Source organism: Podarcis tiliguerta, assembly GCF_965153285.1.
Source record: "Podarcis tiliguerta genome assembly, chromosome: Z".
In the NCBI taxonomy this organism is placed as follows: Eukaryota; Metazoa; Chordata; class Lepidosauria; order Squamata; family Lacertidae; genus Podarcis; species Podarcis tiliguerta.
In genome coordinates, this window is record NC_139553.1 from 25,809,620 (window position 1) to 25,825,594 (window position 15,975).

At 44.8% G+C, this 15,975-nt stretch overlaps 1 protein-coding gene across 2 annotated transcripts in view; it reads left to right on the forward strand.

The window, feature by feature from the left end:
- The first annotated feature begins 454 nt into the window (after positions 1-454).
- GAB3 (GRB2 associated binding protein 3) overlaps positions 455-15,975 on the forward strand; it is an 83,178-nt gene continuing 67,657 nt past the window's right edge. Inside the window, exon 1 of one of the 2 annotated variants that reach the window (XM_083423698.1) lies at positions 455-1,428. In XM_083423698.1, coding sequence (XP_083279824.1) covers positions 1,357-1,428 — 72 coding nt within the window. In that variant the 5' untranslated portion in view covers positions 455-1,356. The remainder of the gene's footprint in view (positions 1,429-15,975) is intronic. The other variant, XM_083423701.1, reaches the window with a different exon arrangement.

Sequence of the window (15,975 nt, forward strand, 5' to 3'; positions counted from 1 at the left end):
TAGCATTGGATGCAACCCATTATGCCTCCACATTTTTAATTCTATTGATTTCATTGGTATTTTATGTATTTATTTTATTAAATTTGTGAAAAAATAAATTAGCATTTGATGCGTATTTTATGTAAAAGGCTTAGAGTTTGTTCTTTAAGTTGGCAGTGGGGACAGATAAAGTGGCACAGAAATTTTGTTAAACAACCAGTACACTCTCCTTGCTTGGAGGTTTTTATGCACAGGTTGGATGGCCATCTGCTATAGAGGCTTTAGCTGAGATTCCTGCAGTGGACTAGATGACTCTTAAGGGTCCATCGAATTCTAGAATTTTATGATCTTATGAAATGATTTGCAGTGAGCCGGCAAGGATTTCTTACTCTCAGCCGTTTAACAAAATTCTAGCCCACCCACTCAACCCTAAATTATAATATTACAATTAAGAAAAGCTGTGGTTGGGATAATTTGGTATCTTTGGGGGATAAATTGATATAGCTTTTGAAAACTGATTTATTTTACTTTCCTGTGTAGTGGAAGGACAGTAAGCCCCCTTCTGCTCTGGTGTTCAAAAGGCAAATCCCCTGGCTCCGGATTCTTTCTCATGCGAAGCACTACCTTCTTTCGCAGCCGGACGCGGTTGGCGGACCCCGGGGTCCTAGAAACAGAAGTGGGTGGTGGGGAGGAGGGGCACAAAGTAGACCCTTTCCACGCTGCTGCAACTGCCTGCCCGCACGTGCGCTCCAAATTTATCCGAGCAAAGCAGAAGCTTGGGGGAATCGGGCAGGCAGACCCTTCTCTGGAGTGACAGAGAGGGAGCGATAAAGAAAGAAAATTAAGAGCCTGCAAAGCGGCTCCACTGGCTAGACTTGTCAGTTTGCACGGAAAAGCCAGGCAGTGCATTGCGGCGGAGAGCCAGAGAGAGGGAGCGAAGGCGGGGTGGGGGTTTGTAGCGGCCTCTTGCCCCCCCTTTTTTGCACGTGCTTGTTTTTGTTGATGGGGCTCAGCCCGGCCCCGGCATCACGTGCTCTTCGACGGCCCTCATTGTGTCGGGATCCGCCTGTGTGTGTGTGTGTCACTGATCAATGTCATGACTTCCTCCTTGGGCTGAGCAAGCGGCTGCGTCGGGGAGGACCCGGTGGAAGGAAGCCGACTGCGTTGATCTAGTCGCCCCCAACTCCTCCACCTCCACATATACACGCTCTCTCGCTCCCTCTCTCTCATACACACACACAACTTGCCCGGCTGCACCAGCTTCCTCGGCATTCCTCTGCAGCCTGCCGCCGCCGCCGCCGCCACCACCCTCGTTGCTCCGCGCATCGCACCAAGCCTCCTGGGCTCCCCCCGGCGGGACGGCGGGGGGCGAAGAAGATGAGCGCAGGGCACGTCGTGTGCACGGGCTGGCTCATCAAATCGCCCCCTGAGAAGAAGCTCAAGAGATACGTGAGTAACAATAATAATAATAATGAAAATAAGCTCTGTTTCTCCACACCCGCCCGCGCGTCCCCCGCTGCTCCTTTCCTTACAAGGTTTTCTCTTTTGCTTTAACAGCGGAAAGCTAGGGTGGGCTCATCGTTCCTTTGCCGTGCAACTCCTGCCTGCTCGCTTTCAAACTGCGGCGAGCTGGTGCGGGGTGTAAGCTCCTACGACTGCGGGGGGTGGGGGGGTGGGCAGCGCGATCCTAAAGCTCTGTCTGCTAGGAAGCAAGCCCTGCTTGAATTGAGCGGGGCTTGCTGCCAAGGTGAGTTAGGGTTAGGATTGCAGCCTTCAAGTGACAACGCCGAAATGCGCATCGGCGAAGCCCGGTTCTCGTTTAGGCTCCCATCGGCATTGCGTTGCATGGGCTGATGGTGCTATTCGTAGACGTGTGTGTGTGTGTTTCTGTGTGTATGATACAAATACAACTGTCGGCCCCCACCCCCTTCAGTGCTTGGGTGATGGTGGTTGTTATGCAACCTGTAGTTTGTTTTCAAACCCCAAAAACCTAACAAACCACATTTTCTGTTTCAGTTAATGTGTGTGCCTGTTTTGCAACCGACATTCAGATGCATCTTGTTTGACTTTGGGTGACTTGCAAATAACTTCTTGCTCTCCCTATTGGGGGACGCGCACACATAGTTGCATCCCAAGAAGTGGCGTAAAGATGCGGCAGTCTTGCAGCTGCTTCGTGTGTGTGATCAGATCCTGATCGCAGCTGGACCGAATTCATTTGCATGAACCCTTAGTGTCTTTCGTAGTTGGTGTTACGAGGGCAGTGTGGAGGCGGCGGAGAGAAGGATGAAGGAGTTGCCTACTTCGGCTAGAAAGTTCAGAAGGTTCCGGGGCTCAGGACCAACTCCGTGTGCTGCAAGGAACCGTTATTTTGCAACCCACCCAGAAACTTGCTCTCACGGGGGCCCCCTCTGAAAGTGTGCGTTGTTTTTAAAAGCCCATTGCAAGCTCTCAGCTCAGGATTTGCAAGAACACCGTAACAGTTAAATAACATCATCATTTTTCAAATGTTTGTGTGCTGGCCTGCCTAAAACAGCTGCAACTGTTCTGGTGGTCCGTGGACTCACCTCGCAGCCTCGGCCGCTTAGAATCCTCTCCCTTAACTACCCAGCCCAGCCGGTCTCGCTTTCCCTTCGTCTCAGCCCTGCCGCCTCCCTCCTCCTCCTCCCGGTTAGTCCGGTCTGTCTTCATTGACGCTATAAATCTGCTGGGCGGAGAGATCCCTCACACCCGCGCGGCTTCTTTTCCTTCTTAGTTTATACAGTGCCCTGCAAGTGCCCGGCGAGAGTACTTAGCAGACTTGGGACTGGAGGCATAGTGACTCCGGAATGCAACCAGCAAAACACATTTCCTGATCCTGTGCGTCCCCTTTGTTGCTGTCCGGTTTGTTGACTGATCGGGAATGAATGCACTTAAGCGCCCCATGCCTCCCGAGGAGGGAGAGATGCCGCCTCTTAATGCAGTTCTGGCAGGCTGGCATCACTTCTTCTCTATTTCCTTACGTTTTCCTAAACTGCTGGTCCTCCTCGCCCTTCAAAGGCATCAGCTCTCCCCTCCCTCTGCCCAAACCTGGAAAATGAAAGCAAAAATCATTGCATGGGTGGACTCTTAAAAGGTTTCTTTCTTTCTAAGCATCCTTTCCCCCCACATCCATGGGGCTCTATTCTTTTTCTTGCTTTTACTCTGCTAAATTCCCTTCCCCCCTCCTATAACTTTAAATAACCATTGCAGCCAGTCTCCAGGGTGCTGCATATAAATAGCAAATTTGTAGTATCTTTGGATTTTATTTCATTGCTGACATTGACATCTGTGGGCCTGTTGGGATATGAAAAGCACAGACAGCTCTTATACAGCAGCATACAGATCTATATGGATAGAGATAAGCATACCTATAATACATATAAATCTCCTAGCTGCCGTTGTTAGTAGCTCTTGAGAGCGGAACAGTCTGGGTCACTTGCATGCCTATGTAAGTTTGCAGTGGTTGCACTGGTTGCAGCTACTGTACACCATACTGTACACCATACATTTAAACTACCCTTAGGATTTCCCTCCGGGAATCCTAAGGAATTGCAGTTTACTCTTCACAGAGCAACAGTTCCCAGCACCCTTAAGGAACCATAGTTCTCATGGTTCTTTGAAGGAAGCTATGTGCTTGAAATGCGTTTTTAAATGTACTTAAAATGTATGGTATGAATATGGGCCTTACTGCCTCTACATCCAGATCTACCTTCTGCACCACACCACACAAGCTGCATCAAAAGCACAGCAGGTTTGTTGCCTTATCACACAATCTTACCCTTTGTCTATTCAATTCATGTGTCCCTAAACGGACTGTAGGAGCATGTTGAACTGATTCATCAAGCTGATGGGAGTTGCCCGAAACATCTGCAGAGCTGCTGCTTCTTCTATGGCGATCACTCGTAGCCGAGTAAGATTGCCTTCCATAAACACGGTTTTAACAATGAGTCCGTAAGTGACTGTGGAGGCCAGTTCTGGATCCACACGTCCTTCCACAGTGGGGACATTGGTTTTCGGGCGGTAGTTGATCACTGTATGGATTTGCCAAGCGCACCTTCCTCTTAGCACGTTTCTCCCTTGCGTCCTAAGTTCGAGTGTCTTCAAAGCCCACGACACATTTGATAAAGGCTGTTCTCCAACTGGAGCGCTTGCAGGCCAGTGTTTCCCAATTGTCAGTGTTTATATTACATTGGGGAAGTCATAATTAATCTGTCCCTTTTGTGTGGTTCAGGGGGATAGTTCACCTGAATACTGTAGTGCTCTGCCAAAATATTGCATGCCATTTCCCCACAACCATTTTTTTTTTTGAGGTGGGGGGGGGGGAGGGAAAGTGAAGATGCCTCCAAAAAGGGGATGGGAATTTTTAAGGATTTGTTGGGGTCGGTGGATTGCAATTATCTTACAATCTTAGGGCAGTGGCGAAGGGGATCTTGCCTTCTCTTCAGACAAACACTTTATAAATAACTGTTTTTGCAGGTGGGTCTAAGCTTTGAAAGTTTGTCTGTACTTTGGGAACATTTCAGGTGCTCAAAAGGCAAGACAGGAACTGTAGTAGCACCAATATCCAGAATTGCCTTGAGAAAAAGCAGTGAATTCCATTGCATTTATGCACCACTAATGTTGCAAGCCTGTTGGGAGCAGTGAAGGTTGGTCCATTAGAGAGAATTGGGGTGCTACCCTTGCAGCCTCAATCTACCCTCAGTTACTCCCATTTGCCTTCCTTCCTACTTATAATCAATCCACAAGGTTGCATTTGTCTCAGTGTTGTCACTTGTAGAAACTCATTCAGGGAGGAGGATGGGGACAAAATTAACAACAACAACATTTTTATTTATTTATATGCTGCCCATCTGACTGGGTTACCCCAGCCACTCTAGGTAGCTCCCAAACAAAATATTAAGAACACCATAAAACGGAAAACATTAAAAAAAATTCCCTATGCAAGACTGCCTTCATATGTGTTCTAAAAGTAAAAGTTGTTTATTTCCTTGACATCTGACAGGAAGGCGTTCCACAGGGCAGACGCCACTACTGAGAAAGCCCTTTGCCTGGTTCCCTGTATTCTCACTTCTCGCAGTGAGAGAACTGCCAGGAGGCCCTCAGAGCTGGACCTCAGTGTCTGGGCAGAATGATGCGGGTGGAGACTTCAGGCCTGAGGCTTTAAAGCTTAGCACCAACACTTAATTGACTTTGCCTGTCATTGGTTCTGGCACCACCTACTATTGACCTCTCTGCCTTCTCCCCTACCATTCCTTATGGGCACCAGCCCCTACTGGTTAAGAGGCTAGTGGTCTTTAAAGAGGGGAATCTGATTCATCCTCAGCCCGCGTGGAAACACACAGTACTAGCCTCTTAGCAGACCAGTTTTTATTTTTTAAAAAACCTTGTATCATGCAGGCTAGTGGAGGGGTGGCAGAACAATGCATCCTTCATCTGCCAGTGTTCTGCATTTCTCCTTCAGTCATGGAAGTGGGGGAGCCTCTTACTCTACAGCCAACACAGGAGCCACAGGATGGTAGGGGAAGGATGGTGCAATTCCTCTTCTGACATCCTGCTTGTTCACCTGTATGAAATTCCTTGTCGTTTATGGTGACCAGGCAAGCTACCTAAATTCAAGGCTCTTGGGTGGTATTATTTTCCAACGGTCTTTAGCTAGATTTCTCTAGGTCAAACAGAAGCTAGTCTAGGAATTGTGTATTTATTTCTTACGCATTTTTCATTTCATTTGTATCTCACATTTTTCACCAAGGACCTCAAGGTGGCACACATGGTTCTCCCCCTCCTCGTTTAATCCCTGCAACAGCCCTATGAGGTAGGTTAGGTGGAGAGGGGTGACTGGTCAAAGGTCACCCAGTGGGCTTCATAGCCAAGTAGGGATTTGGCCTCTCAGGTCCTAGTCCAGCACACAAACCACTACACCATGCTTAATCTCAATAAGTGATTGGTTGGCTATTTTGATACCTATTCCTGCATATATTTCATCTCATACCTATGACTTTGAGCTTATACTTGTGGAATATATTTGACTCGAACAGCATTTATCCCAGCTCACTTTAGAATGTAAAAAGGGGCATATGTTTTATGTGCTGATGTATATGCACTTGTGGCTACCTTCTAGCAACAGTCATTGGAGGACATTCTCAGTGGCTTCCGTGAAAGCAGAAATGTTTCTGAGATAAGAGGATTACTAAATTATTACTTTGTAGCGAAAGTGAAGTCACTGGCTCGGACAGTACTTCTAGTCCTCAAGTTACAAACAGAAGCAGAATTTAGGTTCACATCCACTGTTATATCCAACTAAGTACAACTTGGAGTAACCCACTGAAATTAATGGGGCTAGGTTAGTCATGCCCATTAATTTCAAGTGGGCCTTCTCAGACTAAGCTGGATACAACATCTATGCAAACAAGAATTGTGGTGCTAGAACATTTATTATTTCAGTGAGGTTAAGGTTGTCAACAAATACCAGCCATGATGGCTATACACTGTCTCCAAGACTGGAGGCACCAATGCTTTTGAATACTAGTTGCTGCAAACCAGAGGAGAGGAGAGTGATCTTGTGCCCAGGTCCTGCTTGTGCGTTTCCCACAGGTATCTGTTTGGCCACTGTGAGATCAGGATGCTGGGCTAGAAAGGCCATCGACCTCATCCAGCAGGCCTCTACTTAGGTTCTTATTTTCAGTCGCTGCACATCCAAATAGGCTGATGGTTGTAGCAATTCGTTTCTAAGAATCTTTGCACAAAGACAGCTAGCTTGGAAAATGAAGCATGCACACATAGGATTGCTCACGTGTAACTCTTGATAAAACAGATACTAGTCCAGCAGGCCAGTGTAGCTGGAGTGTCCCAGTGCTGATGTGAGTTGTGGTGATGACTGAAATGATGATTCACACAAATCTTTTGGATGCAAAATTACTAGTAAGACAGTTGAGCTCGGTATAAGCTGGTTCACTTCTGTGCTATTAATATGTTAATGGTATTGCAGGTTTTGCTGATAATGAATGTGAAGGGCTTTGAACACTTAGGTAAAGTAATGTCACTCCTCCTAATAGTGAACTTGCTCAGTGTTTCTGTGCAGACAGGATTAGAGCCAAAACGGGGCTGTTGAGAAACAGTATGTCAGTGAATCTCAAGGTATGCATGAATACAATACAAAAGAAAATAATTAAAAGGAGGCCAAACAAAGCCCCCAAACAAGTAATATGTACCGTATATACTCGAGCATAAGCCAACCTGAATATAAGCTGAGGCGCCTAATTTTACCACAAAAAACTGGGAAAACTTATTGACACAAGTATAAGCCAGTTCACCACACCACAAACCTCCTGGTGGGCCAGAGTGTGTGTGCGCATGCGCACACTACAGAGGGGGCTTCTCCCCCCCAGCCCCTCCCGTTCCCCTGCCTACCTAAGGTGCTGCCGAGAGGCAGAGGCTGATGGCAGCAATGGAGGAAGAACAAGCAGCCCAAAAGGGCTGCTTTCAGGCTGCCCGTTCCTCCTCGGCCACCGACAACAGCCTCTGCTGCTGGAAATGCGCTCGGGTGGGACACTCACTCGAGCATAAGCCGAGGGGGGCCTTTTCAGCATTAAAAATGTGCTGAAAAGTCGGCTTATACATGAGTATATACGGTACGTAGTTTTCAGGAGCTATGAGATGTTGAGCACTGGTTGGAAAAAAAAAACCACCGGGAAATTGGAGAGGTGTATGTGGGGGAGAATGAATTGAGCCGCTACCAACCTGTGCCCTTCTAGATGTTGTTTGACTCCAATTCCTTTCAGCCTGGCAGGGCTGATGGTTGTTGTAGTCCAACAACATCTGGAAGGCTTCAAGTTTCACACTGTTTCTCTACAGCTGTATAGAGACGCGGAGGAAGGCATGGTGGCATGAACAGGAGAGCACATCCCTGTTAAGAGGTGAGACTATATTGTAATATGTTGGAGCTCCCCCTTACTGTATTTTTCCGTGTATATGACTAGGTTTTTTCCTAAAAAATAATGTCAAAAATTAGGGGGCATCTTATACATTGATACATCTTCCCCCATTTTCTTGAATCTGAATCCCCCCAAACAGGTGGCGTCTTATACATGGAGGCATCTTATAGACAGAAAAATACGGTATATAAATAAGCCTGTTAATGTTATTTACGTTGATGATGAAACAGTTCTTTCCCCTGCTTTTCTTAGAACTGAACTTAAGGGAGCTGAACTCTAGCCATTAGAAAAATAGAAAACACCTGAGAGAAATCTATAAATTTTGGTTTCAATGTGGGGTATTACTGATTCGTATATGGGGTATCTAAGGATCAATTCCTCGCAGCAATAATACTATCAGATTCTTTACATGTATGTTGTTGTTTATTTCTTTCAATGGATTTGTAACCCGCCGTTCCTCCCAGGGCAGTTAACATACATATAATTTATGTGTAGGATGCATTTCTTTGGTACTTGGTACACAAGAGTAGCATAATTTATTAATTGGACACACGTGTACCAAATCGCAGCTATATGAAGGGTAAGTATTAGGCCCTCACCCGAAAATATTTTCCCCTCCCAGTAATATATGCCATTCATAAATCATACAGTTTTATAGCAATTCCCAAGTACAAAATGGAAGTCTACGAAGAGGTTTTATTGTGAAAGTTGTGATCTTTTCACTTCATTCATGGAGCTCTTTTGAGAGTTTGTGAAAACTTGTAAAATCCTTTTTAAGTCATGCAAAATTGTTTATGCTTAAAAGGATGTTCCAGGCATGAATTTATCTTTTGCTTGACTGAAGGAATTGGCCCATACTAGTTTTTCAGTGCTGGGGTGAGTGAAATCTTATCTACTCCATTCAGGACTTTCCAGTCTTACAGTTCCAAGACTTCCCCCACCCCTTCAAAAAGGCATGTATACACATTAAGCACACGGCGACACAACAATACTTCAGTTATAAAACAAATTGGCATGACACTCATGAAACTAGACAAGATTTGTCTTCTGCCTTGTCAGTTTCATTGAACAGGGATCCCTAGCGAAAGAAAATAATGAAACTTTTAAACAGTCGATGCTTCTTGTTTGCTCTCCACACAAGCAACATATTCTTACTTGTCCATTGTGTATCTATCTCTCAGGGAGTTTCTCTAATTCTGGGGGTTTGTGCTTGTAAACATACAACAGAGTAGCTGGCAGCTCCCTGTACTGTCTTGATGACAGGCTCCTGTCACACCTTCAGATATAACAGCATTCACTGGGAGACCACAATAATGAATTGGTGGCAGGGCAGACTTTTCTTTGTAAAAGATGGTTGAATGAATCTGCTTCTCCGTACAGGATGACCTACGATCTGAAGTGCTGCTGTCGTCCATGCAACTCTCTCATCCCAGAATGCAAATAGGAGGTTGCCACTTTGAAAGCACTCCCATTAAAATCTCCCTGATTATAACCGAACATGTTAAAATTCCCATGCTCATAGAAAACTAGCAGGTCACACTTTTGTATGCATGGGGGGTGGGCGGAATGAGATCAGGGAACTTTTCGACAAGCTGTCCCCACATGATTCTGAGGTGGTACTGAGAGTAGTATAGGAGGACTGTTCTATGTGCCAACATGCATATATGAATCCACTGGAGTCCGCTTTATAGGTTACAGCAGCAGTTGCAAAAGCAGAAGTTCAGGTCACTTGACCCTCTTCTGCTTTCTGTGCTTCTGCTGTAATGTGCTAATCGGTTCTCATTTCTAACTGGCCGCTAGAGAACATCTAGTCCAAAAAGTAAACAAGGAGGTCAGGAAAACACCCTCAAAACCTGCACCAGCTTGTGTTCTTCATGAGGAGGCTGGAGCACCATGAGCATTTAGGGAAATCGGGCCTGAAATCACCTTGAGGAATCTTCTGCTTTCTCAGTTCATGTGTATCACCACATTCACAACTTAACTCTTTTATTTGCTTTAAATGTCATGTCTCCCCTTTCAGCTAGAATAGGAGAAGACGTTTTCTCCTAATTAGGAACATACAAAGGGACTATAGAAGCTGCCTCACATGTGGGCCGGCCATTGGTCCATCTCACTCAGCATTGTCTACACTGACTGGATTTCAGTCGGAGTCTCTCCTAGCCGACCTGGAAATGTCAGTGATTGGGATCTTCTTGAAACTCCCCTCAGCCCCAGCCAGTGGGAGCTATAGTACAGCAACATTCAGGCACCAGGTTGACTGTCTCCACGCTACCGTTTCCTTCACTAGTCTGCCTCTGTTCTCCAATGAAACTGATAAGCTGTTTGGGAAAAGCTTTGTCAGTTTTATTGATTACCTTATCAGTTTTCTTGCTTAGTTAAAAGTATTACAGCAGCTCCCCGTATTTAAGCTCTTACTTGGTAGTCTTTGGCAATAAGGAATCCCATGCCGGAGAGTGGATGGTCTGGTGAAAGAGGGATGGGTGGCCTCTGCCCCTCCTCTACACCCAGCTTAGAAGTTAAGAGGGTTGACGAAGGCTGGTGCCTGTTGGGACCGGCAGGTAGCCCAAACAGTAGGTGGTTCTGGTTCTAGTGAGATGCAGAGCAAACTACGTAATTCTGGTTTGTCTCCATTCTCTTCTCTGCTGAGTTATGCGAGGGGCACCACTGAGACTGAGGAGGAAACTGATAAGCAATGTTACCTGCCTGGACTAGTTGTAAGTAAGAAGGCAGGCCAGGTAGGAAGGCTCAGGGCAGGCTGTGTTTGGTGGGGCAGTGCAGTACCCTGCCCCAAGTGCCCTAACAGAGCAGCCTCTACTGGCTGACAGCAGGAAGACCCCTCCTCCTCAAGATCCAGCATAGTAATACATTGGACTGCTGGAAGGAGGATGGTGCTCTCCTTCCTCTGCTAGTAATATTTATTTCCAGCCTAGTAACTCTTATGTACTTATTCACAAGGCTGCATTACTGTTTGCACAGGGGCTAAGTGTACATACAAGCCTCCTTTTGAATGAGGAACAACAACAAAGGACCATCAGCTGAGCAGCAGTGGCGGGCAGCAGAGATAAGGGGTGGCTGGATCAAGTTTTACAGGGTTGGTGAAATATCCTTCATCCTAATGCTGAAGCTTAGATGTTATGGGAGAACCACACTTTCTTTGTGATGCTAGTGCTGGGGCAGAAGGGGTGTGTGTAAATGTGCTTAACCCTTCTCCTTTCCACAATTTCTTCCTTTCAAATGAAACCCAGGCAGTTAAAAGCAAAAGAAACTGGTTTAAATAAAAATTATTTTAAATATTGTTTACCCAGAAAAAACTCTTCGCGCTTTGTGCATATTTACATGCAGGAAAATACTGATGAGATCAAACTTTAAAAACAAGCAGTCATACTAATATATATATATATATATATATATATATATATATATATATATTATAATAAAATCAGGAGTTTTTAAACAAATACGCATAATTGAAAATGAGCCTGTTGAGGGAAAATGGGTGTTGGGTCACTTACAGGGGGAAATTAGCACCAAGAAGGGAAAACATACCTGCACCTGCACATTCCCCATCATCTCTGTATCTGCAGGGTTGGAACCATGCATTTTCCAACATAATGTCTTGTTCAGCCCTTCGGATGAGAGGAACTGTGGATTAGGCTCTCCTTTTGGCTACGTGCTGGCCCAGTCTAGTTGGAGAGTTAGTTGGGTTGAGTGACCCAGATGCTACCTTTAGTTATTTTACATCTCCAGACGGTTCTGTAGTGTTTATTCATCTGAGATGACATTTCTTTCTTTTTTTAATGGGAAAAATATTTGTGTAAAGAACATTGCTGTTCTTGGCATCTTGAGTGCAAAAATGTTCAGCAAAGTCATTTCCCTCGGACAATTAATTTGGGTGGTGCTGCAACAGACCTGAAGCCCCTGTTTAATCTTTCACAATATGTTTTCTGCTTTCAGGAATACCAGATTAGTGGTCCCTGTTCAGGGGCGGGGAGGGGATGGCTACTGGCTTTGTATATCTGACACCTTAGGAAGGACTATAGTTGCTACAGCCACTATACACAGAAGCTGAAACAAAGGGAGTGCATGTTGGCGTATTAATAATCAGTCTAATAATGCTATCAAATATTAAAAGGAAAACTGTTGATGGGCTGCCAAAATGAAACTGATGGAAGAGTGTAATGCCACTTTAAATAGTTATTGTGGTCCACCTACTATTAGGCACCTTCTGCTTGGGAACTTCAGATCTTGTAAAGTGATTTGTAAAAAGCAGACTAGCACTTGTTATATGATTACACAGCTAAGGTTAGGATTAAGTGTGGAGTGAGGAATCGCCTCTAGCCTCATCCCCTCTCAGGAAGCCCTGGAAATGCTCTGTTGTTTAGTTGTTCTTATGAAACTGGGTTCAAATCTTGACATGCTGAAACTCCAGCTTCCCATCTGTAGAAATAGGGTGGAAATAACTGACCACACAAGATTGTTAATGAGGAAAAATGTACAGTCCTTTGCTTATAAAAAGCGCCTTGAGAATCTCAGCTGTAAGGAAATTGCCTTTCATATCTTGTGATTCCTAAAGTAAACTCTATATGTGGCAAACAATATAAATTGTGTGAATGACCCATATTTCATTGCTCATGTCTTACATAAACTCCTCTGGATTAGATGAGGTTATAAACAAACCCAGTCTAGAATCACAATTAGTGTAAACTGTGGACTCTACGCTGCTCATAAGGCAGCTGTTTGGGCATTTGAAAGAAACTGTTGCAAATTCTAGAGTTTACAGATGGAGGAGTTTACAATTCTGAAGATCTGTTACCAGGATGACAGCAATGGTAAATGCTAATCGACAGTTCATGGGGTTGCAACCTCTTTTTCCCACAGTCACAAAATCTGCTGACAAATCTGATAAATAACTCTACTTCATCATCAGAAAAGCTCCTAAGAGCGTGGGACATCTCCAGGGTCCTTTGATAGTTCCTTCTAGGACTTAGAGCTGCCTCTCATCCAGGTAGTGGTGGAGGTGACTATTTCCAAGGATCTCTAGAAGACAGGTGATGATTAAATCAGTTTAAAGCTATAGTGAGGCATGGAGATGGAGAACATGTGGCCCTCTAGATGTTGGTCAGCAACTCCCATTGTTCTTGAGCAGGAGTCCAATAACACCTGGAGGGCCACAGGTTCCACTTCCCTGGTGTAGTGGACTGTGCATTGTTTCCATGGGAATTAATGGTTTAAACCCTGCAGCAAGGTTGTAAGGGATAGCTTTTATTTATCTATTTAAGAATTTATAAACCGCTTTACATTGGAACAACCAAGCGATGTATAAATATTTTGTATTTCCTTTAAATGGCATGACTCAGAACAGTTTTTATTTGAGTTTAGCAAAACCAGCACACACTCTTCACCATTTTGAACTGAAAGAGGATCCAGGACAAATTTGTCTTGCTTTGAAGGGGATTAATTTTACCCTTGACTTACAAAGGCACTTAAGGGAACAGCTGCTATTTCTCTTTCTTCTTTGAGATGAACTAGGTTATCACACCACACGTTCTGCACAACACCTCCCTCCAAATAATTGGCCACTTCCACATCCAACTTCTTTGAAATTCATTTATTATGAATTCCGAGCTGTAAATAGATAAAAGTGAACCAGCAGGGAGTTGTGGTTTTCTTTGCTTCTGGTTATGAATCCCCCCCTTTTTTGCATTCAGTTGCATCCTGAATCTCCAAGATGAATGATACAACCAGATAAGGTCTTTGCCAGATATGAGGAATATGAACTAATGACATCCTGCTTTTTGTTTACTCATCTCAGAGCACCAAAGTTGGTAGGACTGCACCAAGACAGCATCCTGAGTTGCATGGCTGTGTATCAGCTTCTGAACGCACCTAGGCCAGGACTGCATTCAGAAAGCACTCTCTTCTGCTTTCCTGACGTTTACTCTCCTGATATTTTTATTTTATGTGACCTTTCACATGACATAAAAAACTAGCAGAATCTTAAAGAAACTTAATACTGATTTCTGTGTTAATTGTTTCCAGAAAATAAATCTGTTTGCAAACCTATTATCCCGGAATATTGTGGGGCAAAATTTGGGGCAGTGTCCTTGCATATACTTTTTTTCCTGCAGTTTTCATTGGTGAATCATGGGGGAACAAACACACACATTCTCACAGAGGGTGGGAGGGTATGGTGCATGTCCAATTATGTCTGCTGTTGTAACACACCACAGCCACTGGCATGTATGCAATTTAGTAAAGCAATCAGGTAATGCAGTGTAAAAAGAACGTTGGAAACTGGGACAGAAACACGAGCATTGTAACTATTTCTTTACTTACTTACTTACTTACTTACGTACTGCCCTTCATCATAAGATCTCAGTGAGGTTTTTCCTAAAATGGGTATTTTTGGAGGTGGGGTGTCAAATCCTGCCCAAAACTATCCATTGACCCTGAAAGCTGAGAAGATACTGTCAGTTCTACTTGGAGGGGATTTGTACAAATCCAGGGTTTCCTCAGGCCTACTGATACCTTCCTGTTGTGCATGGGTGATGCAGCTTCAGCTGCATTAGTATAATAGTGGAAAATAATACATGGTTATTTTAAAATAAAAATGCTGCTTTGAAAAGCAGCAAGTGAACTGGTGTATCTTGAACGGGAAAGGGGTTGTTGTTGGGTTTTGTTTTGTTTTTTGGGTCCAGAGGGTAAGAATGCTGATTGAGGCATTGTACTTTCAGCTTCTGAGAACATATGATTGAGCCCTCCGCTAATTAGTCAGCAAATACCAGAGATGAAATTTAGGGAATTTCTTCCAAAGTATGTTCACTGACCTGCCAGTTAATGATGGAGTTATTCAAGCCCAGTTGCTTAACTTTTCAGAGGAGAACTGTTGTGTCATCGCAATGCTCTGGTTCCATTCTCTCCCCCCCCTTTCCTTTTCAGGAATCAAAACTTGAGGATAGAGCAATAGGTGAATTAAAACAACAAACAACCGTGCATATAGTTTGATGGCACCTTTCAGCATCCTTGCTGGGTTTTCTGGAAACTCTTGTCACACAAATGGGAATAATGACTAAATACTGGGCTTGATCTAAGTTAGTTGAATTTGGGTACCTTGGGACAAGTTAGTCATGATTTAAGTCCCATTGATTTCATGACTTAAGTCATGACGAGCTTGTTTCAATGATTTCAGCGGGAATCACCTGAAACCGGTTTAGTCTGGATCCATCTCCAGGATGGCCAATTGTGTATTTCCAAAATAAGAGAAAATGTGCCCCCACCACCTAAAACAAAAAGTACAATTTTGCATAAAATTTGTATGTACATATGCAAATTTAGAAATAGTTACTGCAGTTTGAACTGAAATACAATACCAGAGTAGGAAAGATTATGACAAGGGGATCTGTTTGCCTACTCCATCTGCTATCCAGATACTGTTCGTTGCCAGTTTCAAGACTCCTGCTTTCCCTTGTTACAGTTCTTTTAACTTTAGACTACACAGGTCTTCACACAAGAGGACCTCTTTACATAGAGAACTGTCCTCTGTAAAGCAGGGCCCATGGCCACCCTATCTAACTCACAGAGACTTTCTGAACCCCACATTGTGATGGGGCTGTTTATTCCCATCTGTTTCCCTTATGCAGTACCTATGCATGCAGTGGCATAGCGTGGGTTGTCAGCACCCGGGGCAAAGCAAGTAATTTGCACCCCCCCCGCTGCACTGTCCCTCCCTCAGATAATCCCTCGCTCTCTCTCCGCACCGCACCGCATCGCACCACATGCCTGGCACCCTCCCCTCCACAGTGGGCGGCGACCTGGCGGCTCGGATCGGATTCGCACAGCCAGCACTGCAGTGAGAGAGAGTGAGTGAGCCAGGTAGGGGCAGAGAGCTGCGAGTGCGAGTGCGCCCAACCCCAGATGTTGCGCCCGGTGCGGCCGGCCCCCCCCTGCACCCCCCAAGCTACGCCACTGTATGCATGTAAACTGAGTCTTTGGCTGTGAGTTCAGATCTTACCTCAACTCATACCCTTGATGCCTTTCTATAGAATGG